At 46.4% G+C, this 25,136-nt stretch overlaps 1 protein-coding gene across 2 annotated transcripts in view; it reads left to right on the top strand.

The window, feature by feature from the left end:
• Window positions 1–3,193: 3,193 nt before the first annotated feature.
• LOC309826711 (alpha-tectorin) overlaps window positions 3,194–25,136 on the top strand; it is a gene marked incomplete at its 5' end in the record, with an annotated part of 70,193 nt that continues 48,250 nt past the window's right edge. For both annotated transcript variants that reach the window (XM_082661004.1, XM_082661005.1), the window contains 7 exons: window positions 3,194–3,257; window positions 6,423–6,556; window positions 9,228–9,515; window positions 13,304–13,441; window positions 13,790–13,955; window positions 17,604–18,016; window positions 23,986–24,556. In XM_082661004.1, the coding sequence (XP_082517130.1) occupies window positions 3,194–3,257; window positions 6,423–6,556; window positions 9,228–9,515; window positions 13,304–13,441; window positions 13,790–13,955; window positions 17,604–18,016; window positions 23,986–24,556 (1,774 nt within the window). The remainder of the gene's footprint in view (window positions 3,258–6,422; window positions 6,557–9,227; window positions 9,516–13,303; window positions 13,442–13,789; window positions 13,956–17,603; window positions 18,017–23,985; window positions 24,557–25,136) is intronic.

Here is a 25,136-nt window from a genome sequence, read left to right as displayed (position 1 = left end):
TTATTCTACTCATTTTTAGGAATATTTTTTTGTTTTGTGTTTCGTTTGAACTGCCTTTCCTCCTGCCTAAAAAGCAGCTTCCATCTATGCCATCTTTGTAAAACGCAAATTGTCTTGGGTTACTAGCTCCAAGCCACGCCCACACCACCTTTGGTCTAAATCTTGTCAAATCTTGGCTCACTTCAGCCCTTCAAACAGAATAAACCCTCCTGCCGACATGGCATAAAAAGAGATTTTTGTCATTTTTCCCTCTGTGACCACTGAGTGTACACCCGGAATACATGCTCACTAACTGACTCCCCAGCCCAACCAGCGATAAGCCAGCTCCGTCTGTCCTCAAGCACCTGGCACTCGCTTGCACCCAGCTTCTCAGTCATTCTGATCCATTTATGCCACCATCTTGTGTATCTGGTTAGCCCAGGTGGCATTTATCCCAGGAGCAGTCCTGCCCCAAGAGGGATGAAACATTTAATATGGGTCAAAAGGCTGAGATACAAATACCCACGAGCACATGAAGGAAGACCAAAGCAATTACTATGACACGAGCAGTTTTTAAAATAGAACCAATTCTTTTGCTTCACTACATTTAGGTTGACTACTGGACTGAAACCTTAATAAAGGCTGGGCAAGGAGAATGCTCTTTGAGGTGAGTCTTGGATTTGAGTTTAATTTTATTTTGGACAGGCACCAAAAAATCAGATTTTCTGTTACATAAATGTGTGCCTTGGGGAGGAAAATAGTCATTTGACATCTGAAAGTAAATGTGGAGAATTCGTAAAACCTACTGAATCACCACAGGATTATGGGAAAAAAATATTGAATAATTTAGACTGAAAGACTAGTTTCCCAAACCTCTTGTCCATTTTAGGACAATTTGTTCAAAACTGGAATTATGTCTTTTGATACAGTTGGCATTTAAATGTCTGGTCAGAGAGAACTTTGAAGCAATTTTTAAATTCCCATTGATTTACAGAGAGTTTTCTCCTGCTACCTTCAAATGATTTCCTTTTTTTAACAAGTCTCACTTTAAATATTTTGGATAGTAAACTTAGTTTCTGCCTTAGCCAATGTTTCTCGTTGTGCATCGAACCGGACACCTTTTTACCTCGTTCACGATGCCTTTTAAATACCTACTGCAGCTTTTCGTCAGGGGGGGTCTATCTGTCCCCACTCCCTCCAAGGACCCTCGCTGGTATCTGTGGAGGTTTCCAGAGCCCTTGGTTTTTCCCTTGTGAAAGATCCTGCCTCGCGTTGGTTACCTGTCCCCCGGCCTAACCCGCTGCCCTGCGGTGTATCAGAGGGAAAAGGGCAGGAATAAAACCTAGAAAAGTTTGAGACAGTTTCTTTCAATACTTCACGCACACCTGTGAAAAAACAGGGTAGAGCCTATTTGTGGCAGCCGTTCAAAAGCAGAGAAACAAAAAAAGACTTTGGTAGAAAACCAACTTTAAATATTGCAGGCAGCAGCTTTGTTTGGTGTTTGAATCCCATGCTGGTGGATGCTAATTCCGTAACATTATACACTTGCCTTTTTTTGGGTACAAAGGTAGAAGGGGGGTTTTCTTCTGTGTTTTTCAGTGCAAAGTGATTCCGATCAGAAAGGACCAAGGTTTCAGCTCCAAGTAACTGACATTTCCATCTGAATCTACTCTCTTTTTTTTTTTTTTAAGGGGGGAGAAAAAGGTCTAGTTTTTCAGGAAAAGAACCTCTCTACGCAATCCTGAAACTGATCTTTAGATTTACTTTTCCTTAATCAATAGAAGAAAAACTTGATTGCAACTCAACACTTACGTGACTCTAGCGCAGGACTAACTGAATTTTTGGTTTTGAGAGTAGGGGATTCAGACATCATTTCAGGAATCAGAAATAATTGGCAGCGAGTGGGGGAGAACTGACATGAATTCTTGTTTTACCTAATTTTTCCTGGTTTACCAAGATTTGGCTTAATATTTCCGACTCCATTCCTCCAGTCTCTGCAGAACAGGTTAGTGACATTTTTCATAAATACAAATATTTAAATGAATCCTCCTTCCTGCTCTCTGAACTGTTTCCCTAAGGACTCCAGTCTTAAACCTGCCTGACATCTCCTTCTGCTAAAGCTGTGTCTGATCTCTGCTAAAGGCTTCCTCCCATTTTCAGCAAAACTGACTAATATTTATTATGTGCTTAAGATTTCAATGTGTGTGCCTGACAACTGAAGATTTACAGTAAAACTCACGGAGGAGATTCACTGATTTTCCATGGAAATCTGGCTGAAGAATTGTGATAGCTTCCAATAATTAGAGAAGGGTTTTTAGTTTTAAGAATGCTATCGGAAGCAAACTTCAGTGTCTACCCATGCACTTGGTGCTGACACAGGAGTACGTACGATTTGGAGCTTGCCTCTCAGCTCTACAGAGCGGCACAGATCGTCCAAGGGGTAAAGCCACCGGTCCAACGGATTGTAACTAAAATGAAAGCAAGTTCACTTTTGTGATGTTCTTTCCCTAATTAATTTGCTGCGACTAATTACTTGCTTGTATACCGGATTCTATTTTTATTGTAATTCCAAGGAGCCACCCCGGCATGGTTCTTTTTTTATTACATGTCTATTATTCATTTCACATATGGAAAGTCAGTGGACAGTCTTCTACAGCCTGTGACTCTGGTCTGTACTTCAGAGTGATGGACTGGCTCTATAGTTTACAGAAGGTGATGGCAGACTCTAAATCCTCCTACCTGTAGGACCACATTGTGTTTTAACTGACTTTTATGGGATCCTGATTGAAAGCTGTTGTGAAAATTAGGAGAGCCTGGTCTCACAGAGGATGGATGTCTGTTCTAGAGACACAACAGGCATCTGTAGAGTGGGGTCCTGTTTTTCAGGGCTTTAGTAGCTGGAGAGTAGATGCCTTTCCTTGACTCATTGCCGTGCTCATTGATTCTTTATAATTTCCTGACAATTTGAATGATCTCATTACACTTCCAAACCGCTTCTCACGGGGGAATCTAATTTGTTCATGAGGTGTTGAACATAGGAGGGCCCGCCAGCATCCAGGGCATTTCATCCTGACTCAGAACTGTTGATGTTGTTATGTGAATGTTCTATGATGGTTGTGATGTGTCTTGGGACTTGCCACCAAACGCACCTGGTGTTCTATTTACTCTGGCAAGCTGGGGATTTTTTTTTTCTTTTTCTTTTTAAAATTCCAGGATGAATTATTCATCATTACTTAGAATTTGGGTCTCTTTCATCTTCGCACTTGTACGGCACCAAGGTGAGTACTACAAAATTCCATAAAGCTCGTGATTAGCATGCTCTTGAATTTATAAAGAGACGCTTTTGTTGGAACTGTAATTATCAGGGCAGGTGTACACGTGTCTACAGTTACAACAAGAAAAATGTAAATTAAATTCTGCCGTCAAGGGCAAAATACATTAACTCTGAATGATGTTCATTTACATTCCTACTTTTTCTTATTTCACTTCGAACACAATTTGTATATACCAAGTTGCCCCATGTCAATGGAATAAGTCTTTAAGATATGCAGATTATTTTCATTAAAAGTACACAGGGTAGGTGTGTGTGCATCCCATACCTGATGATTGATTTCAATGAAGGCATTTAACTGGTGGCACAGACTTTAAAAAATATACTTGTTTAAGCCAAAATGAGGGAGTTCCAGTGGCATTAATGTCAGTGACTTGAGTATCAGTGGCCACTTACAATGGCCAAAAATCTAAAACTGCAAGTGAAATAAGAAAATTTTTCCCCTCCGTGATTCCTCCTTTTTCTGTATGTAGCATTGCCCCGGGTAGGTAGGAGATCACATGCATTTCTTTCTACAGTTTTTAAATTTTAGGCAAGAAAGCTGGGAAAGTCTATATCGATTTGAAACTTTTATGGCTAAAACTCTAGAGCATCTTCTTTGTTTTATTTGCTTAGTTCAGCGGACACATGATTACAAGTCTGAGTGAACAGAGCTATAAGGCATGTGGAGCCCTAACATTTTTCTAGGATTGGATAAACTTAAGCAGTTGTAGCAGGCAGGCTATAGTGTGAAACCCCACAATAATGACTCCAACTGCCTCTAACCTCGTACTCCTGCTCTAAGAAAGTGTGTCTTATTTGGAGGAAAAAAAAAAAAACAACGTTCTGGGAACATAAAGTTTATTGTAAAATTCCTGGCCTACAGTCAGCATGGGTGAGGAGATTCTATCTGCTATTCACTCTGATTCTATTGATAGGCTATGCTGTTAACAAGCTATATTTTTATAATAGTAATGACTTCTAAGGTAGGAATTACTGTAGTTTAAACCTACTCCCTTTTATTAGTCATTTTTTTTATTCAACAACTATTTGATAAGTACTTACAATATTAGATATCTTGATTATCTGTATTCTTCTTAAAATTGAAAAATGTTGATTGTGCATCCTTTCCAGTTCAAAATCATGAGCTAGTTAGGATCATTCCTGAAGGGATGAATCTTGCAAATTTGTGTCACCTTTGGAGCAGAGAGAGAAGTTAGGGACAATCTCTCTGACCATAGTTTTCTGTCTCCTCAGGAGGGGCATGGATTTCTCCTGTCCTAGGCAGATTGGCCAACACTGCCCCGAATACCAATTAATCTTTCTATTCAAATGATTACAATTCAGCGTGAATTTGAGACCTTGTTCACACTTGGACATCACTTCTAAAAAGTTCCCCATGAAGGATAAATCCATGACACAATTTGATTTATTATTATTAATTTGAGAATGTTCATTACCCTTCAGATTTAATAAGTACCTGTGTATAATTCTATGATAGGGATTATAAAGAGATTTTTTTAAAAATTGCTTCCTTCTGGGAATTTGGAATTTGTTACTTCTATGTAATTATGACTGTTAGAGAAACCTTTTTTGTCTACTGATGGTGACATTAAATAAAGCACGTGGGCTGAGTGCCCCTGTGATAAAACTAACTACAGCACCTCCCAAAGATTTCCTTTGGTTGGCTTCACAGAGACTTCTGAAGGCTGGGGAACGATGCTTATACACCAATGACCAGGCTCATCTTCCCCATTTCCCTCTTGGTGTTAGTTAGCCCTTGGAAACAGAGTAGCTCTTCCCCCAGGCAGACCTCCCCTCATTCCCTGCTCCACGAGGAGAGAAGCTGGCACTCGGCCAGGCACTACTGAGCTGCTCTCTGGTCACTCGGCCACTCTCTTACATGAGCTGCTCTCTGCTCACTTAAAGGCTCCCAAAAGAGCAGGGCAGCCCTTGGTGGTTTCTCGCCAGCCTATCGGCTCCATCAGCACAGAGCAGGAATTTTCCCAAGGAGGGGCCCCCGACCTGGGGATGGGGCATCAACATCTGCAAGCAGGTGCCTCACGAACTGTCAGCAGAAGCCCCAAATGCATTTGCCACATGTGAGTTAAGAAAACGGAAGAACAGATGATGTTCTATTGCTCTGTTTTCATCCAAGAAAAGAAAGGACAGAGGCAAAGAAACATTACACCCCAGATATAGATTATTTCATAAATGCCATTGGACCTGATCATCAGTAATGTAGACCCTGGGGAAATTGTCTAATTTCTCTCTCTGAGCTGGGCCACCCCTTGCAAGAGTTTGGATGAGAAACTTCTGAGAAACAAGCCAGCTTGCCAAGAGAGGTGGTGACATGGTTACAGGAGGGGAGCCGTGTGTGTCTGTGTGATGACTCTCACCTTTGACCAGGATGATGAGTAAGCACCCCAAGCCTCCTCCCAAAGACTGCTCAAAGGCCCAACCTCCTTTGCCCCAGAGGATCCCATGTCTGTCTTTGTAAACAGGAGCTGGGCAGAGAGACTTCTCATGGGGCGGGTGCTCAATCAAGGTCATTCACAGGCCAGTTACTACAAACCCTCTCTTCCCACTCTTGTCCCAGATCCAACTATTGTTTATTTCCTCAGTGATCTGGTATCTTCTCCTATTGTGCATCTGGACGAAGGGGACTCCTTTCAGGAAAAGACTTGATAGTAGAATTCTTGAGCTAGAAGGGAGTCTCATAGCCACTGGCCACGTTCTCTGTACGTTGCCTTCTGATCAAGGATTCAGCGGGCTAAGCCACACCAGACCTAGAGGCACCTCTCAGTGCTCTGAAAGCCCCAGGCAGGGCTGATTTCACAACCTTCCAGCCAGTGTTAACCACTGCTGTCTCCTAAACGTATGGAAACATAGAAATGAAGCGGGAAGTGATTTCTCTTAAGGAGAAATGCCATCACTTCCACGCTCCCCTTTCCAGAGGCAGAAGATAACGCACCGTGTCCAGCCAAGGTTGAGGATAAATGAAAAGGCTGTCTGACTTACACGTCGTTTGTAAGACTTACTGAAAGAAGCTGGCTTTAGTGGGTGGGAGGAAAGCAGCTTGCCGAACCGAAGGGGGATCGGCCATCCACCTAACCGCCCTGTCTCTTGACAGTTCAGCCCAGGGAGCTCATGTATCCGTTTTGGCAGAATGACACCAAAACCCCTAAAGTAGACGACGGAAGCTCATCTGAGATTAAGCTGGCCATCCCCATCTACTTCTTTGGCGTTCCTTACCGCACCATCTATGTAAGTGACAAGCAGCCCAGCTGTTGCTCTAGGGCTCTCCCACCTTGCTGGTCATTAAGGAAAAGTATTTTAAATACCTTCTTCCAGGGCTCTGGGAATGGAGGATTTGTTGGCAGCCCAGATGACGAGTTCTGAGATTTCATGAGCTGATAGGTTTTATGATTAAGAAAGTCAAAGGTATATTTCATGGCTAACGTTCACAGCGGAGGAGTATACAGAGCAATGGATTGCTTTTGTGGGTGATGAAACACCCAAGCGAAGCAGAGGCCCCAATGCCAGGAACATTATTTCTGCCACTAGACAAGATAAAAAGATACAATGAACCATAATAGGAGCAACAGCAATTTTCTTTCCCTTCTGGGGGTGTGAAGACTTTAGGCATCTGCTCTTCTGAGGCTTCCTACCAATATGGAGCAGAGTCAAAGCAGAGTAGAGGGGTACTCAACTATTATATGAAGGTTGTTTGCAGAATTGGCCAACCTCACTGGGCCTGAGATACGCCATAGGGTCTCATTGTCAAAGCTGCATGAAGAAATGGTATCATTTGCTGTCAGAGCTCTCCTGGGCACCTGTGTTCTCAGGTTATTTTTAATTTTTTGATCATTGGAATTGCTGCTAGTGAGACTATAGCACATTGACAAGAAGATTCAGAGCAACTGAATCTGTCTTGATTTTCGGCCTTAAAAGAATTGAGTGAAGCAAATGTAGATTATATTACATCCTATTCTATTCTGCGCTCTGCCCTCGAAGAAGAAATAAAACTCCAGGCACCTCCATCTCTGGCCTCCTCTGCATCTGGGACCTCTATCTTCCCCAACTTTTGATTGATAGCTCAAGGCTGACTCCCACTAGAAAAGAGTTCCCTCTTCCATTATGTAACCTGTGGTCCTTGAACTTGCAGCATCACCTAGGCACTTGCTAGAAATGTCACTTCTCAGGACCCACCCCAGACCTACTGAATCTGGGAGGGGGCCCAGCTGTCTGTTTGAACAAGCCCTCCAGGGAATTCTGATGCCCACAAAAGTTTGAGAACCACTGCTCTTAACTATAGAATATAATCAAAACAAATCTGGGTCATCACTAACTTCCTCTGCTAGTCTGTGTGTTTTAATTACACCCCTGCTCTACTCACTGTAGAGCCTCCTTAGTCTATAACAGCTGATTGTAAGTTTCTGAATGTGTTGACCTGATTTTGGAGGTGAGAGGGCTGCACAGGACTTCCATTCTGGAAGCCTTGGTCTCCTAGACCTCTAGAACACGTGTATTTAGTTAAGCTCCCCTTTCTCCTCCATTGTACTAAGTGACATGGAGTCTGAATAATTCTTGCCTTTGCAGAAGGAGGGTCCTTAATTTGGGGGAGGCTTATTTGAGGGCAAATTTTTCCTTGGGTTTCCAGCACTTTAAGCCATGCAGTCTTGTTCAGGCTTCTGGGTTGTTCACTGATACTTGCAGACAGCAGACCCTCAATATCCTTGTAGCTGGATCTCCAGCTTCCTTTCCAAACTGCACACCCTTGCTTCCAAAATAGGTTGACATACATACCCTTGGCCCAGGTACTGATAACTTAACTCTGGGATCTGAGTCACTGTTAATGTCCATAATATTACTAATTAAATATGAACCTAACAATAGAATGTTTCTCTATTGAGGAATTGCAAGTATTCCCATCACAGACACTCCTGCTGTTCCCATCACAGACACTCCTGCTGTTCCCATCACAGACACTCCTGCTGTTGAAACCATACAACCCTTTGGGTTAAATCAGCTTCACGTACCAACATACTGAGCTGCAGACACAGGCAGAGGCAAATTGTTTACAGATCCTGTTTATGAGTATATATATCGGCTTGTTATCTGCAGTAAGGTTTAGTAATTTAATAAGTTTACTAAGCCATTTACAAATCATGAAGAAATCACCATAAGGTAGTCATTTACATATACAGTGTAAAGTTTTCATGTCTCCATTTTGTGCAGAGACTATACAAAGAAGCTAACAAACTACAAGAGCTGTAATGGAATTGGGCTCATCTGTGGATTGTAACCTTATCTTTTTCTGAGTACCGAGTGGTTCTGACATCAATAGAAATCCTTTAAATGTCTCATCCAGGGTGGGATATGGTTCATCTTGAGATCTGAGTTTGGTGATGGAGTATTTGATTTACCTTTCACTGACACTCCTCTTTTGTCATGTAATAGGAATCAAGGTCTAATATAGAGTTGCTCCGTTTTTTCATTTAACTTTCTGCTTCCATGTTTTTTGGGTTTTTTCCTGTCTATTTTGCATCTGTAACTCTGGATCTTCTTTATTGCCCACATAAGCCACTGCCTAGCCCAACACACACACACACAAACACACACACACACACACACACACAATCCAGTAGCATTTGATAAGTATAAATAAAGACAGGATAGAGAACATGAAAATGAGGCTGATTATTAATAAGAAATGCAGCTGGCTACAAATTGAAAGTGAAAGGAAACCAATGAGTTTGTCTGGAAGCAAATGAACCTCCTAGTTGAGCAATGGAAGCTGCTGTTTGGGGGTTCTGATTCAGTAGTTTAAAAGTCATTTCCATTCATATGATTAGGCGAGCATCTGTCTTGGTTTATAACTCTGAAATTGTCACGGTCTCAGATCCACTGTGCAAAACCTCTTTTATTTTTGTAGGTCAATAACAACGGAGTTGTTTCATTCAACGTGCTGGTGAGCCAGTTCACGCCCGAATCTTTTCCCCTGACGGATGGGAGGGCCTTCATTGCTCCATTTTGGGCAGATGTACACAATGGGATTCGAGGCGAGATCTATTACAGAGAGACCACGGACCCTGTCATCTTGAAAAGAGCCACCAAGGACATCAGGAAGTACTTCAAAGACATGGCAACTTTCTCTGCCACTTGGGTTTTCATTGTGACCTGGGACGAAGTAACGTTTTACGGAGGAAGCAGCACCACACCTGTAATCATTCAAATTTTCCCTTTTCCACTTCGTATTCTGACATCTAATCCTTGTCCATCTTCACTACTGTGAAGGAGTCTAATTGTTAGAGCTGAAGAATGTCAGTTTCCTTGAGTTACACTGAGGAGTCTTGCCACCCACTTTCCAGGAAACAGAGGGAGCTATCACACCTAACCAGTCCAGTCAGCTGTAATATTTCAGAAGATGTGTCATCTCTATCATGAACCATTACAAATGTCTAAAAAGAAGCCCTCCACAAGTTTCTTGCAGTAGGTAGCATTCCTATTTTGCAGGAGAGTGATTGAGACACTGAGACCCCATACGATTAGGGACCCACCAGGAACCCAAAGGTCCCTTTTCCTTACCAGAGGCCCAAATGCCTCTCTCCATCAGCTAATTTCCTTTTCTTCTTTTTTCACAAAACCTGATAGGAAAAGGAAACTAGGGTGCCAGTTTGGAGCCAAATGATCTGGCTCATTTTATTATGTTATGACCTTTTTTAAAATTGTGACCAGGGCTAGAATTATTCATATTTGATGGTAATTGGATTGGGCAGTTGAAGTGTTTCATGAATAAAGTTTCAGCATCTGCTCAGAAATCCTAAATGGGCAATCAGATAACAGTCAGATAAGAAAGATTATCACTGGCATTATTATAGAGATAATCAACTTTCTACAGAAAGGGGCAGAACATAATTTTCAGGAAAGCCTGCCGTTTGTGTGGATGACTTTGGCAATGGAGTTTTTTTGAAGCAGCAGATGCGTCTTCAATGTATAATTTCCAGTAAGCAAAGATACTCAGACATCTTCCCTCCGCTTTCTTAGGATTATTTCCAATCCCATCTGTTTTCCGATTTCCCTGGCGATGAGTCAGTTGTTTCAGGGTGAAACAGAAACTACTGAGTTAGAGGCAGAGTTGGAAAAGTGCTGGGCTTGCATTTCGTAGCTGCCCTGCCGTGAGCACCCTGCCTCTCTGCACCTTCTGACCAGAGCATCGCAAAGCACTTTATCACTAAGAGGTTCTGGAGAACAGAAAGATACAAGTTTAAACAGTGGATGCACTGGCTAGAAATAACCTCTAAAGAAGCAAAAATTTCCCCCTGTCATGTTATGGATTGCTAACGACTCCTCGGGTGATGTTTGATGTCCTTGAGCCTCATACCTTACAGCTTTAGAATGCAGGATGCCAGCGATCGATACATTTTAGTATCAGAGGGAGAAAAATAAAGAGAAGAAATGCCCATCAAATGCTGACCACCAGTTTTTCAAAAAAAACTTCCATTGGCAGTAAAAATGGCAAGATAATTCAGATATTTCCTGGTTTGTACTTGGGCGTAAATTTATGGACTAGGTGAGGACTCTTTCAATGAGGATGAATGAGGTAACATCTAAGTGCTTTGAGCTCCTTGGAGAAAAAGATGATAAAAATCCTCCAGAGCTGCAGGAGTGTCCCTCCAGCCCTGTCTTCGGAATTGGCCCCTCTTCCATCTCCCACTATCCTAGGCCCCCCCTTCTTTAGAGGAACACGTATCAACAAGCCAAGTAAACACTGGGCATGAGAGATCTTTTAGAAGCAGAAGCCCAGTAGAAAGTCAAGAGGATGTGTTTACTTTAAGGAAGGAAAACTAATATTTATTGAGGCTGACTGTGAACCCAGGGCTGTGATAGGCTATCTTTGCAACTCATTTAGCCCTCACAAGAATGTTCCCAAGGAAGTTCGCCGTCCACTTTAAAGGTGAGGGGACAGGCCTAGAGAAGTTAAGTAACTTGCCCAAGTGTCAAGAAAAGGGATTTGAACCTCATATGCGGCAGAGCAGGGTGCAAACCCAGTCTCCTAACTCCGAATCCTGAACTCTTTCCTCAGCTGCCCCCTCCAGGTAGCGTTAGAAGTCCTCTGAAGTATAAAAGGGCTTTTCAAGAATTAAAAACATGGTTTTACAAGAACAGATGCAGAGGAGTCTCACAACCCGTGTTGAAGAGTTACCTGTGGGGGGGGGGGGGTGTGAGAGTGAGGGAGAAGGTGCATGAGGGCGAGCCAGCTTCTGGAGCGTTCTTAGGATGGCTGGCTGGTTTTAAGGTGACTTCTGGGATCAGACATGGGTTGCGTTCAAGACCTGCTTGGACCAAAGATATTTCCAACTTTATTTCAGGAGAAGGAATTCACATCCGGAAGGAGCATCCTGGTCTGAAGGAGGGTTTAGCTTTGGTCCTTGTGTGACGTTGACTTTATGCCTTTCTCTTGAATCTGACCCCACAGCGGCCATATAGGTGACTGCTCGCTCCTCTCTGTGTCCCACTTTGCCCTTTTGTTGAACGGGGCCAGAGAATGGAGGCATAAACCTGGGCGGCTCTATCATAAACGCCATCAGCTGTGGCAAGCACGGAGCTTGAGGAGAAAGTTCTCGTGTACAAAAAGGGCTTTTCTTTACTTGCACCTTTTCTCCCTCCCTGGGACTGTCTAGGATGGGAGATTTGGGGCTTCCAAGATCCTCTACCCCAGTTTGATTACACAGGATAAGGATGTGGGTCTTCCTCTGCATCTGACAGAATGTTAACCAGGACGGTATCGGGCAGCTGGGAAAATGCTAGGTTTGAATGGAAAAGGTCGAAGCAGCCTCTCCTTTTAACTCTGTTTTTTACTTGAATTTCCTGAAAACATGCATCAGCGGGTAGGGATTAGCAAAGGGAAATAGTAAAGGACAGAGTTTGCTACAGCTTTTTTCTGGAAACTGTTTGCAAGACTGATCTGAATGTATATAACATCTCCGTCCTAAAAAGTTGAAAATTAAGACCGTGTGTAATGACAGTGCACGAAGAGATCAGACTGGGAGCTCTGGCTCCAATTCTGTTTTCTGTTGCTGGGTCATTGTGGAACTTCCAGCAATTCATTTCCCTTGAGCCCTCAGTTTTCTTAGCTCCTATGATGGGAATGGGCCAAAAAATTGCCTGTCTTAGCATTGGTTGAGGTACAGATGGAGGTGGAGAATTTTGCAGATATAAAGTGATGCATAAATGCTCCATTAGAGGAGCAATTTCTCCCCACCAAGTGCTTTTTAAAAATCAATTTCCAGGGGCTTCCCTGGTGGCGCAGTGGTTGAGAGTCCGCCTGCCGATTCAGGGGACGCGGGTGCGTGCCCCGGTCCGGGAGGATCCCACATGCCGCGGAGCGTCTGGGCCCGTGAGCCATGGCCGCTGAGCCTGCGCGTCCGGAGCCTGTGCTCCGCAACGGATCACTTTCCAACCTGCATTTAAAAGAGGGGGAGACATCTCACCAAGATTAGCGGTGTGTTCCAGGAAGCGAGAGAGCAGGGCCCATGCCACCACTGGAGTCCCACCGACTGGCATTTGCGTGCTCTGCCCTCTCCCTCCCCACCCCCACGCCCTACCCCACCTGCTCTGGGAACAGGTGCTCACAGCCCTCTCCCTGGCTTGACTAGTTCCTATAGTTTATTCTCATGCTGCCATCTATAGGTGTCCACGTATTATCACATGCTGAGTCGGGCCGCTGACTTTCCTATCTGGTGCCAGTCAGAGATGTAAGAGGGATGCTGAGTCAGCCTCTAGGTTATTCTCAGGCAATTTCTTTTCTGGATGCACAGCCCCACATGTCTTGCTTTTCCCCCTGGAGGTGAGAACATATTTGGAGAGAAGGCAGAGCACAGAGGCTGGGGTCGGAGCAGCTCTGAGCTGCTTGAGTGGGGAGGGGGCAGGGTAAAGGGAGCTGCTACTGGGGAGAGGAGCTCCTGGGGATGTGAGTCCTGAGCCCACCCACCCATTCGCATCCTGCAGGTGAACACCTTCCAGGCCGTCCTGGTGTCTGACGGCACCTATACCTTCACGCTCTTCAATTATTATGAAATCAACTGGACCACTGGGACGGCGAGCGGCGGTGATCCCCTGACGGGTCTTGGGGGAGTGATGGCCCAGGTAGGTGGTTCTCTGGCTCATCCTCCTATGTGTTTCTGAAGCACTGCACTCTCTTCTTATGCTCTTAGCATCTGGGGGAAATCCTGCTTTGAACTGGAGAAGCGTGTCTGGTCCTGCAGGTGGACTGAGGGACTAGTCTTGCCCATCTTCGATACCTGGATCCGGGTGTGGCATGAACTAGCGGGCCATTATCACCTGAAATGGTGGCCCCAGAGACTCCAGGAAAAAGGGTCTCTTGATTTCAGGTGTGCTGAAAACAAGATGGTGGGCAAGTAAACCAAGGTGGGGGGGGGCGGGTTAGGGGATGATGTGTGTGCTCAAAAGTCTGCTCTTCCTTTTGTGCTCTAGGCAGGATTTAATGGTGGAAACATCACCAATTACTTCAGCCTTCCGGGGTCAAGAACCCCTGATATTGTGAATATCCAAGAGACCACAAACGTCAATGTTCCAGGTCGCTGGGCATTTAAAGTTGATGGGAAGGAAATTGACCCAGCCAATGGCTGCACCTCCAGAGGTAAAGGCATTTCCTCTTCTCTGAGGCAAAGCAGGGTTTGTTTCGTTGAGATAGGCAGGCTTTTAAGCCATGGTAGGGGGGACTCCTGGCTGATGCTTTACCCTTTGAAGTCTCTCCTCTGGGTAATGGAGATCAAGGTAATTTTTGCATGCACGTTCATCGCTCCAGGAGCTGAAACCCTGCGCTGGCCATACCGCAGTTTCTGAAGCCTTTGCCTGGGGTATGAACACAGCTCCCCATTGGGAACTACTGCACAGTGGACGAGGCTCTTGAATGATTCCGCAGCCAGAGGGACAGAAGAGAGCCCTCCTGTTTAACATTATTTTTGTTGTCGTTGTTGTTGCCATGTCCCCCTTTAAATTTTCCTTCTCATCTTTGCTCCTGCTCTACCATCTGCACTTTGTAGATCCATGGGAGTGGGTGAGCTTAAAGCATCACCAAGTCTGTACGAGAGAAAATCAGTACCTCCTAGTATGATTAGAAAGAAAGGAAAAAACGTGTCATAGTCTTTAGGGTAGCTTCTCCTAAAATCCTCCAAGAGCAGCAAAACATGCAGGAATTTAGGGAGAATCAAAGCCGGCTTTAGGTCTGTGTGAACAAGCTGTAGGTGAACCTCCATGGGTTTCCTTTACATTGGCATCCAAAGTTTGGAGCCTCCTCTGAAATGTCAAAACCCCTTCGGATGTACAAAACAGCCCAGGACTCTCACAGGGACACCATGGTTTATAGATTCCTCCTTCTTATATGTCTAAAAGTATTCAGAAAACAGGATTTCTGGGCATATTTCTGCCTCTAGGAGTGGAGGCTATAGCAAGTAGAATTAGTCAATCATCTATGCATCTGTCTGTGCGTTTATCTACCCATCCACTCACCCACTCACCTACCCATCTACCCATCTACCCATCTACCCATCTACCCATCCATCCATTTAGCCTTCCAGCCACTGCATCTTTCCAAATGTGCTTAGCCAGTCTCTTAGGTTGGTGAAGATGGTGCTTGCTCTGGACCCCCATGACCCTACCATGGTAGAGAAGACAGCACAGAAACAGTGATGATACAATGTAAGACCTATTATGAGAGATATGAGTGCAGGGTATTGTGTAAGCACAGAAGATGACCCCGGGGAAAATGCTTCCAGATTCCTAAGAAAGTTATGGGGTGGGATGAAAATTTCAGGAGGTCTCTTGCCATCCTTCCATTGAGAGCATGGCCAGGTGACCTCTGAGTCTCGGCACCCCTGAGGGCTTTGATTTGTGTAATCATCAGAAGGGCCATATTCACCTGATCTGAAATGCCCACACCCTCTGCCCCCATCCCCTGCGCTGTGGTCACACTTATCAAACCTCTGCTTTTGCTCTGAGGAAAGGTCATTTGTGAAGATGCCCTGCCTGGGCATCTTTGCCTCTGTGGACTCTGTAAAGTCCTCCATGTTCGGAAGAGCAAATAAATGTTTAGAGCTAAGCCAGTATTAAACTGGACAGAAAAGAATCTAGCTCCGAAGGTCACCAGGACTTCAGAGATTGCACTCTCCTCCCTTACAGAGTGTAAACACATCTTCATCTAACGTCTATGAAGATACCAAACCAATGCCCCGTTATCTCTCTCGCTTTTATGGCCTGGGCTAGGGACCTACCCAACACCTCTCGCCTTTGTCCAAGTGTCATGGAGCTGACTGGCTGTGGCCGTGCTACCTAAGTGCCAGGTGACAGCCTCTCCTTGAGTCCCGGGAATGAAATGCTGTGATAATGGAAAACACTGGCTCACAGAGCTGTGGGGTTGGTCAGATGCCAGCAGTGTACAAAGTCCTCACTTTGACTTCATTCTTTCCCTCCTGAGTTATGGCTTTGGGTTTCATATACAGGACAAATTCAATCTCCTCATACAGGCTGCTGTGCATTTTAATGTGCCACTGGACACACATCAATCTAATGAGATGGGGATTTGGCCTGGGCGACAACGGGGGGAGTGTTGCATAGAGCTGGTTTATTATATCATCATTTTGCAAACAAAATTATCTCAGAGTCTACCTTTTGGTCCAAACCTCCTCTATGCAAAGACATTTCCCCCTCATTTATTGGAAGCCTGAGAAAGCAGAGACTGGAAATCATACCGAGTGGAGGCTGTTAGAATATATGCAGCCTGGGTGAGTGCCAAAAAGCATTGAGGTCGGAGGGGCCTGTTTTCAGGGCTGATGCATCTGACCTACTGGGACTGTGAATACATCTATTATCCCATTCAGGGGCCATATGAAACATAACTGCCCGTTGAGACATAATTGTTCCTGTTGGACAGATATTGAAAGGACTGTCCAACTGCCATGGCTTCTGCCTGGGCTCACCTGGCAGCTTTGTGCTCTGCATTAGGTCTTCAGTTTTATAAAAATTTGAGAAACCTTTTCAAACTACGGTTTCAAACTATAGTTACTCCTGGTGTATGATATTGTTTACAATTCTTAATGTTGTATCTTTAATACTTTCCTTTTCAGACAGTCTCAATGTACAAATACTTCTACCTTATTGACCTGTGCCAACTTTTTATAGCATCTCTGTTCCCCAGGAGGCAGGGATGAGAAAATAACCTTGTCCACATTCTGTGGGTCAGAACATTAAGACAGGCGGACGTTCAGTCAGTAGTCTTGGCAATTGATTGCAGATTTGTGACCATCGCCCAGTTCTCTTGACCCCGACCCCCAACCAAGGATTAGGTCATAGCCCCCAGCCCAGAGATGCTCCCGTGTCAACTGAAGGTTGATATGAAGAATTGGTAGATTTCAAGATTTTTGGTGGGGGAAATCATTCATTTAGAGAAATGGTTTTAAAGACTGAAAACCTACCAAGGCAATAGAAGTATTTTAAACATTAGAACATCCCTTAGGACCATTCCCCTCCCCATCTCACTCTCCTCCTGACGTAGATTCTGTCAAGAAGTTCTGTCCAGGGGATAAAGAGAGAGGAGTGCTGGACTTAGACCGGGCCTAGGGTGAGGGGAGAAGACGACTGGTGTAGGTGTAAGTTCTGCCTAAACAGTGTCTGTAGGATTTATGAGCCCGGAAATGTGGGAAGCCAGGGGTCAGCCCGTTCCAGAATCATCCCAGGAGGCCTGGGATTTAAATTTGTGGGTCTGACTCCTGATTCTTTTCTGGCACATACTGAGCCCCCAGCAGCTGTTTGTTGAATGAGTGGATGAGTGAATGAATGATCACGTTAGCAAATGAACCGACAGTGTTGCCGAGTTACCCGGGGGGTGGGGGAGGGCCTTCTTTCAGAATACCCTTCCTCTTATCGCCGAAAGGAAGGCAAGGACTGCCGTGTGTCCTGGTGTATCCCATGGAGTGAGACAATGTGTCTTTCCTTGAATGAAAGTGTGCTCACCAGTGGTGGTGACAATAATGTCAAGAGCTTAGATTGGATTCAGACGGACTTGGCTTGGAATCCTGGCTTCGCAGTTGAGTTGCTGCGTGATTTGGATGAATTACCTAACTTCTCTTAAGCCTCAGTTTCCTCACTTGACAAGTGAGGGCAACACTTCATACCTAATCGGGTTCTTTTGAGGATTAAACGGTATAAGGCAAGTAAAGCCTTTAGCCCGATGCCCAGCACAGAAGGTAAATGCTCAATAAATGTTAGTTCTACTGTCCTTATTCCCCAGGACAGTTCCTTCGGCGCGGGGAGGTGTTCTGGGATGACCTGAACTGCACCATCAAGTGCCGCTGTCTGGATTTCAACAACGAGATCTACTGCCAGGAGGTCTCCTGCAGCCCCTACGAGGTGTGCGAACCCAAAGGCAAATTCTTCTACTGCAGCCCGGTGGAGACCAGCACGTGCGTGGTATTTGGGGAGCCGCACTATCACACGTTCGATGGCTTCCTCTTCCACTTCCAAGGCTCCTGTGCCTACCTGTTGGCCCGACAGTGTTTGCATACTTCCAGCCTCCCCTTCTTCAGCGTGGAGGCAAAGAACGAGCACCGGGGGGGCTCAGCTGTCTCCTGGGTGAAGGAGCTCTCGGTGGAGGTGAATGGCTACAAGATTCTCATCCCCAAAGGAAGCTATGGAAAAGTCAAGGTGAGACCCTCTCCGTCCTTCACGGGGAGATGGAGAAGCAGGAGGTGCTTCAGCCTGGGGAAGACTTTCCCAGATCTACTGCTGTTTGCTCTTTGTACCAAAACGATGCATGGATCTTTGTAAAGAGCCATGCAAACATCTTGTAAAATTCTTTACTAGGCTAAATTTTGTTTGTACAAGAGCTAACCTAGGCTTTCTCTTTGACATGTCTATCTGCTGTTTATCTTAAAGTACATTTAACTTCTTACCTGACACACACACACACACACACACACACACACACACACACACACACACACACACACACACACACACACATCCAAGCTTAGACATAACTGGGAACAGAAGTAAATTGTTTCTCATGAACCTGGCTTGCAACAATGGTAGCCACGTGGCCATGCCCTGGAGACAGTGTAAACACAAAGTACAAACCCGTAATTCACTACAGCTTTTGATTAACAATCCTCACATCCCCCCATCCTGTTTACCCAAGAGCTGTGGCTTCATTCTCAGAGAAACGTCCAAACGTCCAAACTGATTGGTATATCCATGGGCACTGCCTGTCCAGGCAGCTGGAGTGGGCTCAGTGACTTCTTTAGTGAAACCTGGGTGGAAAGTTCCCCTGAAAGCTTTACCCCTTTAACAGAATCCCCCACTCCTGCTTGGAATGGGAGAGCACACGGATCTCTGTGGTTCGTTTAGCATATGCAAATGACTCCTGTCCCTGTCTACCTGGATTTCAGGCTGGGGCATTGACAAAAGAGGGAGAACAAAAAGCCAGTAGCAATTACTCAATCTGTGGAGGCCCCAAGTTTCATGATGTTAATGGAGACCTCAGGGCAGCCATGTATTTATTCAAGCAATAATAACCAGGACCGCGAGGGGTTGATTGCTGCAACCCCATGCTGTCCTTAATCCCCAAGCATGGAGGTCATCACAGAGATTACAAACCAGAACTGATGCCAGTGTAGGGAGGTCTTTCTTTTTTCAAAAACGTGTTGTAGTTTTAATTGATGCAGCGTGTCCAACAAAAGGCAGCACCAAGGAACTAATTCCACTTTTTCTGGCTCTGCCCTTCCTAGGTCTGTGCAGCGTATCAGTGCCGTAATTAGAAAAGTGGGCTATTACAGTGGTTAAAATGCCAATTTGCTTGGTGTTTGGTTAGTCTCCCTAGAGACAGCTCTGTAAATCAAATCAGAGGTAAGAATTCGGCTGCAGAAGTTTGGGGTTTTTCCCTTTTAAATTTCTGTTGTGCTGTTGAGCACCACACTTGTCCTTGTGGATAGATGCTAACATTTCCAGCTAGAAAAATGTTTGCTAGCTCTCCCCTACTTCCTTGTCTTGTGGGGATGATGTGCACAATATCTGAAGTTGGAAAAGAAAGCTTCATGCTGTATTCCTATTTTCCATTTTGATTAAAATTCTTTTCCCTTCACAGTCAGACTCTTTTTTTTTAGAAGGAAAGGGACACCAGCCCCTTGCTTTCAGGCCCAGCAGCTCTGCTAATTTTGCATGGCTCTCTTCCATCGTCCGAGCGTAGGGCATGGATTCCTCAATTTTCTGTAGCGACAGGGAGATGTGGACGTGAATGTAAATGTTTCAGAAAGAAAAGGTTATGTGATTCCAACTGCAAGCAAACAATGGGTCCCTTTTCCTTTTGCCAAATGGCTTCCGAGCGTCTCTGAATACACCTGCCCTGCTGGGGAGGGTGCCTCCATGATGGCAGAGACCCCACCCGGGGTGAAGTGGGGACAGGCAAGAGGGGGTGGGAGGCAAGAAGGAGCCTGATTTGCCAACTTTCAGACACGCAGGGCGGGGCCTTGCAAACAGATCTTAACGAACAGGTTGCCTTTCTCCATATGCTGGGATTAGGAACTGGGCTCTGAATATGCATGTTCCCCCCTTGAAATGTTCTCAAGTGACAAGTAAACAATTTAGGATTGTGTACGCTAATAGGGGCCAAAGAAAGCCAGCTAACATCCATATATAGTAAATGTCTCCTTCTAACTAATACTTATCAGTTTTCATCTTTCTCCCCCAGATAAAACTGAGTAGTTTAGGGTACACCAGGGAAAAGAGTGCCAACGCCAAATAGCTGATGGTGACGAAGAGCTCTGATTCTGGGGTCAGGTTTGCACAAGCCTTGGGCCACCACTGCCAGCTGAGTGGCCTCTCTGAGCTTTACTTTCTCCATCTGTAAAATGGGGTAATCGTGTCATGTCTAGAAGGCAGGGCTCTTGGCTGTAGTTTGGACTTGGCTGTCTCAACTCAGCACTGAACAAAGGCAGCAGGAAGCAGTGGAGGGTGGGGTCCTGTCACCCACAAATAATGCAAGCCCTGAATCTCAATTTCCTCATCTGCAAAAGGGGCAGATGGTAAGGACCTTCTTAGGTTGTTGTGAGGATGAAATAGGATAACCACATGTGCGACGGCTAGTACAAAGCCTGGCACCCAGTAGGCACTCAGTACTCATTCCCACACTGCCATTCCCACCGAAAGTTCTTCTCGTTCTAAGGCCTGTCCTACGATGCTACTTCTCTCTCCCAACCTTGCTCCCACCTAACCTTGCCCCTACCCACTCCTGGGAGAGACATGGTTAAAGGGGGTCCTGGCTGGTACACAGGGAGAAGAAGGGAAGCAAACAGGGAGACTCATCAACATTGGCTCATCAGGGTCTGAGGACTGGGACAGCAGGAAAGAAATAAGAAGCCATGGGCTGGGTGAGAGTCCCCAGCTGCTCCCATTCCAAGCCCTCTGGGGTACAAGCACAGGACTCTATAAGGTGTGGCTGAAACTGAGACATGCATGAGAAAGAAAGGGGGAGAAATGACCACTTATGTCGAAAAAGAAGGGAAAATCTGGGCAACGCCGATGGGCAGCGTAGGGACACAGGCAGTGTGCGTGGGACGAGATCGGTTGCAGCAGGGGGATGGTTGTGACATCCAGAGACAGTCCCCCCCCCCACCGCCACACCCTGTGGCTTCTGCTCTGAAGTACAACCACTGTCCTTTGTTAGCAGGGGCTGAGTGAGAGGAGAGGAGGGCATTCAGCGAGGGAGGTGTTTGGCATTTAGGATTATACCGCCTTGGAGATTTCACTTCCTACATCTCAGCATAGAGCAATACACCATAATCACCCAGCGCTCTCGCTGGCTGACCTTCCTCAGAGTGTGGCTTTTCTCATCCTTGTTGGCTAACTTGCTACCTGGGAGATAAGGATAAATCAATCAACCCCTGGGTGTTTTTTTTTTTTCTACTTCCTGCTCTCATAGGATGGCTTACATCTCAAGCCTGTTTTTTTGTTCCCTTCCCCCATAAGCCATACTAATTTCTAGGGACAGAGAATTGCACATGCCATTAGCCGTGGTAAACCTTGGGAGCGATGCTTGGACAGTCTATTGTCTCACTTCCTAGACAACGCAGAGAGTTGCAGCAATGGTGGCACTAAAGACCCTTGATCTTTCTGTGTGCCAGAAATCAGTACAGGTGCAGGGCAGCCTGGACGTGCACTTACAGTCAACCCACCAGGGCTGTTCTAGGACTAACCATCCATTCCAGCCCTCAAAAGTGATGTCTAGAGATGCCAGGCACGTTAAGGGTGAAAAAGAAGAAAACTAACTCTCTGTTGGAGGCTTATCAAGCCACTTACACATGGGACTCACTCCTTTTCTTTTTTTTTTAACATCTTTCTTGGAGTATAATTGCTTTACAATGGTGCATTAGTTTCTGCTTTATAACAAAGTGAATCAGTTATACATATACATATATCCCCATATCTCCTCCCTCTTGCGTCTCCCTCCCACCCTCCCTATCCCACCCCTCTAGGGGGTCACAAAGCACCCAGCTGAGCTCCCGGTGCTATGCGGCTGCTTCCCACTAGCCATCTATTTTACATGTGGTAGTGTATATATGTCCATGCCACTCTCTCACGTTGTCCCAGCTTACCCTTCCCCCTCCCCATGTCCTCAAGTCCATTCTCTACGTCTTCGTCTTCATTCCTGTGGGACTCACTCTTGATTCTTCCCCCATTTCTCACTCCCCCCAGCAAAAAGCCCCAGGCCCTGTGGAGTGTCCACCACGAGCTGTCCCTCCTCCACGTCTGGGTGCAGGTCAGGCCTCGCCCTCATCAGCCCTGGCCTCCAGCACCAGTTGCCCGCCTGATTTCTCTGTTTCTAATCTCCACCTACTTCAATATACCCTTCGTACCGGCCAGAGTGGACTTTTTTAAACACAAGTCTGACCACATCATTCTCTTACTTAAAACTTTTTGGAGCTCTTCCTACAGAAGAGAAATCCAAGTTGTTGTTTTTGTTTTTGTGGCGTTTTGTTTTCTCTTAAAAACATGCTTCAAAGGCCCTCCAAGATCTGTTCCCAACACAGAATTCAGAGCAATTCTTCCAAAACGGAAGTCAGATCGTGTCGATCTTTTGCTCTGGGCGCTCTCTTCGCTCTCGGCTTCCCTCAGAGTCACAGCCAAAGTCTCTACAATGGCTGACAAGGCCGTGCCTGTTGTGGCTGCTCTTATCTCTCTGCCCTCCCCGACCACTGCCTGCTCCCGGCTCTCCACTCCGGCCACACTGGCCCGTGCGAACCCAGCGCCCAGCACGCTCCACCCCAGGGCCTGGCCGTCCCTCTGCGTAAGCCACTCTCGCCCCAGATAACTGCAAGGCTTCTTCCTCATCTCAAATATCCCCTTCCCCGTGGGGTCTTCCTCGACCCTCTTGTCTAAAATTAGAAACCCTCTTCCCTAGCACTTTGGATCCACATTCCCAGCTTTATTTTCCTGCAGAACACTTTTCTGATGCTGTTATGTATTTTACATATTGGTTTTGTTTGCTGTTGGTCTCCTGAAGAGGAATAGACAGTTCCAAGAGGCAGGGATTTTCGTCCGTTTCACTCATTGCTAATCCCCAACTCTTAGAACAGAGCTTGACACACAGAAAGGGCTGAGTTGACATCTACTGAATGAATGGACTCTGCCTGTGTCCAGCTCCCTCTCCAGCCGCCCGTTCCCTTCCCTCTGCAGTACAGTGACACCCCGATGACTGTCCCTATTCTCATGCAGCTACTTCTAATCACTAACAAGTGATTTTATTCATTTGTCCTGGAATTCTCTGCCCCCTACTCTTCCTTTGGCTGCTTCTGTTTTACCTCTAAAGACCCAGATCAGACTTAACTGCTCCTAAAAAGCCTATATGACCCCCCGTCCCCAGGCTGGATCAGTGGTCAGGCACCGTTCTCCCACTGCATCACTGCATCACCTATGAACGCATATTTAAAACTGTACGTCATAGATATCAATTTGTGTCCCTCTTCCTCAGTAGACCCAGACCTCATAACGGGCAGAGACAATTACTTTTTTTATTCTTTATTTCTCAGCACCTAACATCGTGCTTGGTACCCAGTAGGTGTTCAAATTTGTTGTGTTGAACGATGGTATGACATAGGCCTGGTATCAGGAAGTGACAGGGTGAAACACTCAGAGAATAACACCAGGGCAGCCTCAAAACTCGATGGTGGGGACAGTTTATAGAGCACCTTCCAGCTGGGAGGAGGGATTGGGGTGCTAAGGGCAGCGAGGGGGTCATGGAAAGTATGTGCCTTAAGCTGAGACTTAAAGAATGGATTTCGAGGAGAAAGGGGGAAAAGCCAGGTAACTAGTCTTTCAAGAAAAGACGTGAAGCTGGCCCAAGAGCCAGCCAGGAAGTGTTGACAAGCACCTGGTCCCCAGAGGGGTTTAGAGTGGCACTAAGCAATGCACGTCTGTCACAACTCAAACGCCGGCCTGCTCTCAAAGGTTCTGGGGCCTCTTCCTTCCTGGGAGGCAAGCCCGCTGGCACCCGAGCCTTTTGGGGGCCACTCTCTCTGTGGCGCTGAGTCGCTCCATCCCTCCCCCCTTTCCTGACCTCAGCTGGACCCACTGCCCTGGCCCCTGCTCACCTGCCTTTTTACTATTGCTGTTGTTGGCAGGTTAATGACCTAGTGGCTTCTTTGCCCGTCACCTTAGACTTGGGGGCGGTGAAAGTCTACCAGAGTGGCATGTCTACTGCTGTGGAAACGGATTTTGGGCTCTTAGTGACGTTTGACGGCCAGCACTACGCCTCCATCTCCGTCCCAGGCTCCTACATCAACTCCACTTGCGGGCTTTGTGGGAACTACAACAAAAACCCTCTGGATGACTTCCTGCGGCCCGACGGCAGGCCAGCCATGTCAATCCTAGACCTGGGAGAGAGCTGGCGGGTCTACCACGCCGACTGGAAGTGTGACTCGGGCTGCGTGGATAATTGCACCCAGTGTGACACGGCCACCGAAGCCCTCTACTTTGGCCCCGACTACTGCGGCTTCCTCAACAAGACCGACGGCCCCCTGTGGGAGTGTGGCACTGTCGTGGACCCCATGGCCTTCGTGCACAGCTGCGTGTATGACCTGTGCAGCGTGAGGGACAACGGGACACTCCTGTGTCAGGCCATCCAGGCCTACGCCCTCGTGTGCCAAGCCCAGGGCATTCCGATCGGAGACTGGCGAATCCAGACTGGGTGTGGTAAGCTGGCATCCTGTCCACACGGAAGGCCACGCCTGTGCAGGGGGGCCGGGAGAGGGTTTCGGGGCTCCTCGGAGAGCTCCCTGTTAAGACACATTGCCCGAGAGTCAGGGTGAGGTTGAAATATAGCAAATGATAAAGAACGAACTGTAAAAGCATCTTGACCTTTCTCCTCACCCAGTACTGTGGCCAGAAAACAAGAAACCACTGATGGGCATCCGTGCAGGAGACACGGAATGCGTGGCCGGAAGAGGGCCCTTAGCGGGGGTGGCCCGGGCAGAGTTGAGCAGGGAGGGGGCCGTTTCTGAGCTGGAGGTGGCTGTCCCCACAGCTGTTGGGGACATGTGGACACTGGCCTGGGGAATCAAGAGCAGCCTTTGGGAGAAGAGTGCGCCTCCCACACGGAACCCATGGCATTTTTGTCCTTGGATGTTTCCTCGCTGCCTTCAGGTTCTGTGACCCCTGCCCTAGAGCATTTCCGCTGGTCCAAAAGGGGCAGCAGGCAGGGCAGGCAGCAGACCCGGAGGGAGGCCCTGTTCTAAAATGCCGGGTGGCGAGGAAACAAGCCCCCGAAGTGTGG

This window comes from Grampus griseus (assembly GCF_964374135.1).
Source record: "Grampus griseus genome assembly, chromosome: 8".
NCBI classification, from domain to species: Eukaryota; Metazoa; Chordata; class Mammalia; order Artiodactyla; family Delphinidae; genus Grampus; species Grampus griseus.
The sequence above is the reverse complement of the archived record's forward strand: the minus strand, read 5'-3'. Positions and strand labels throughout refer to the sequence as shown.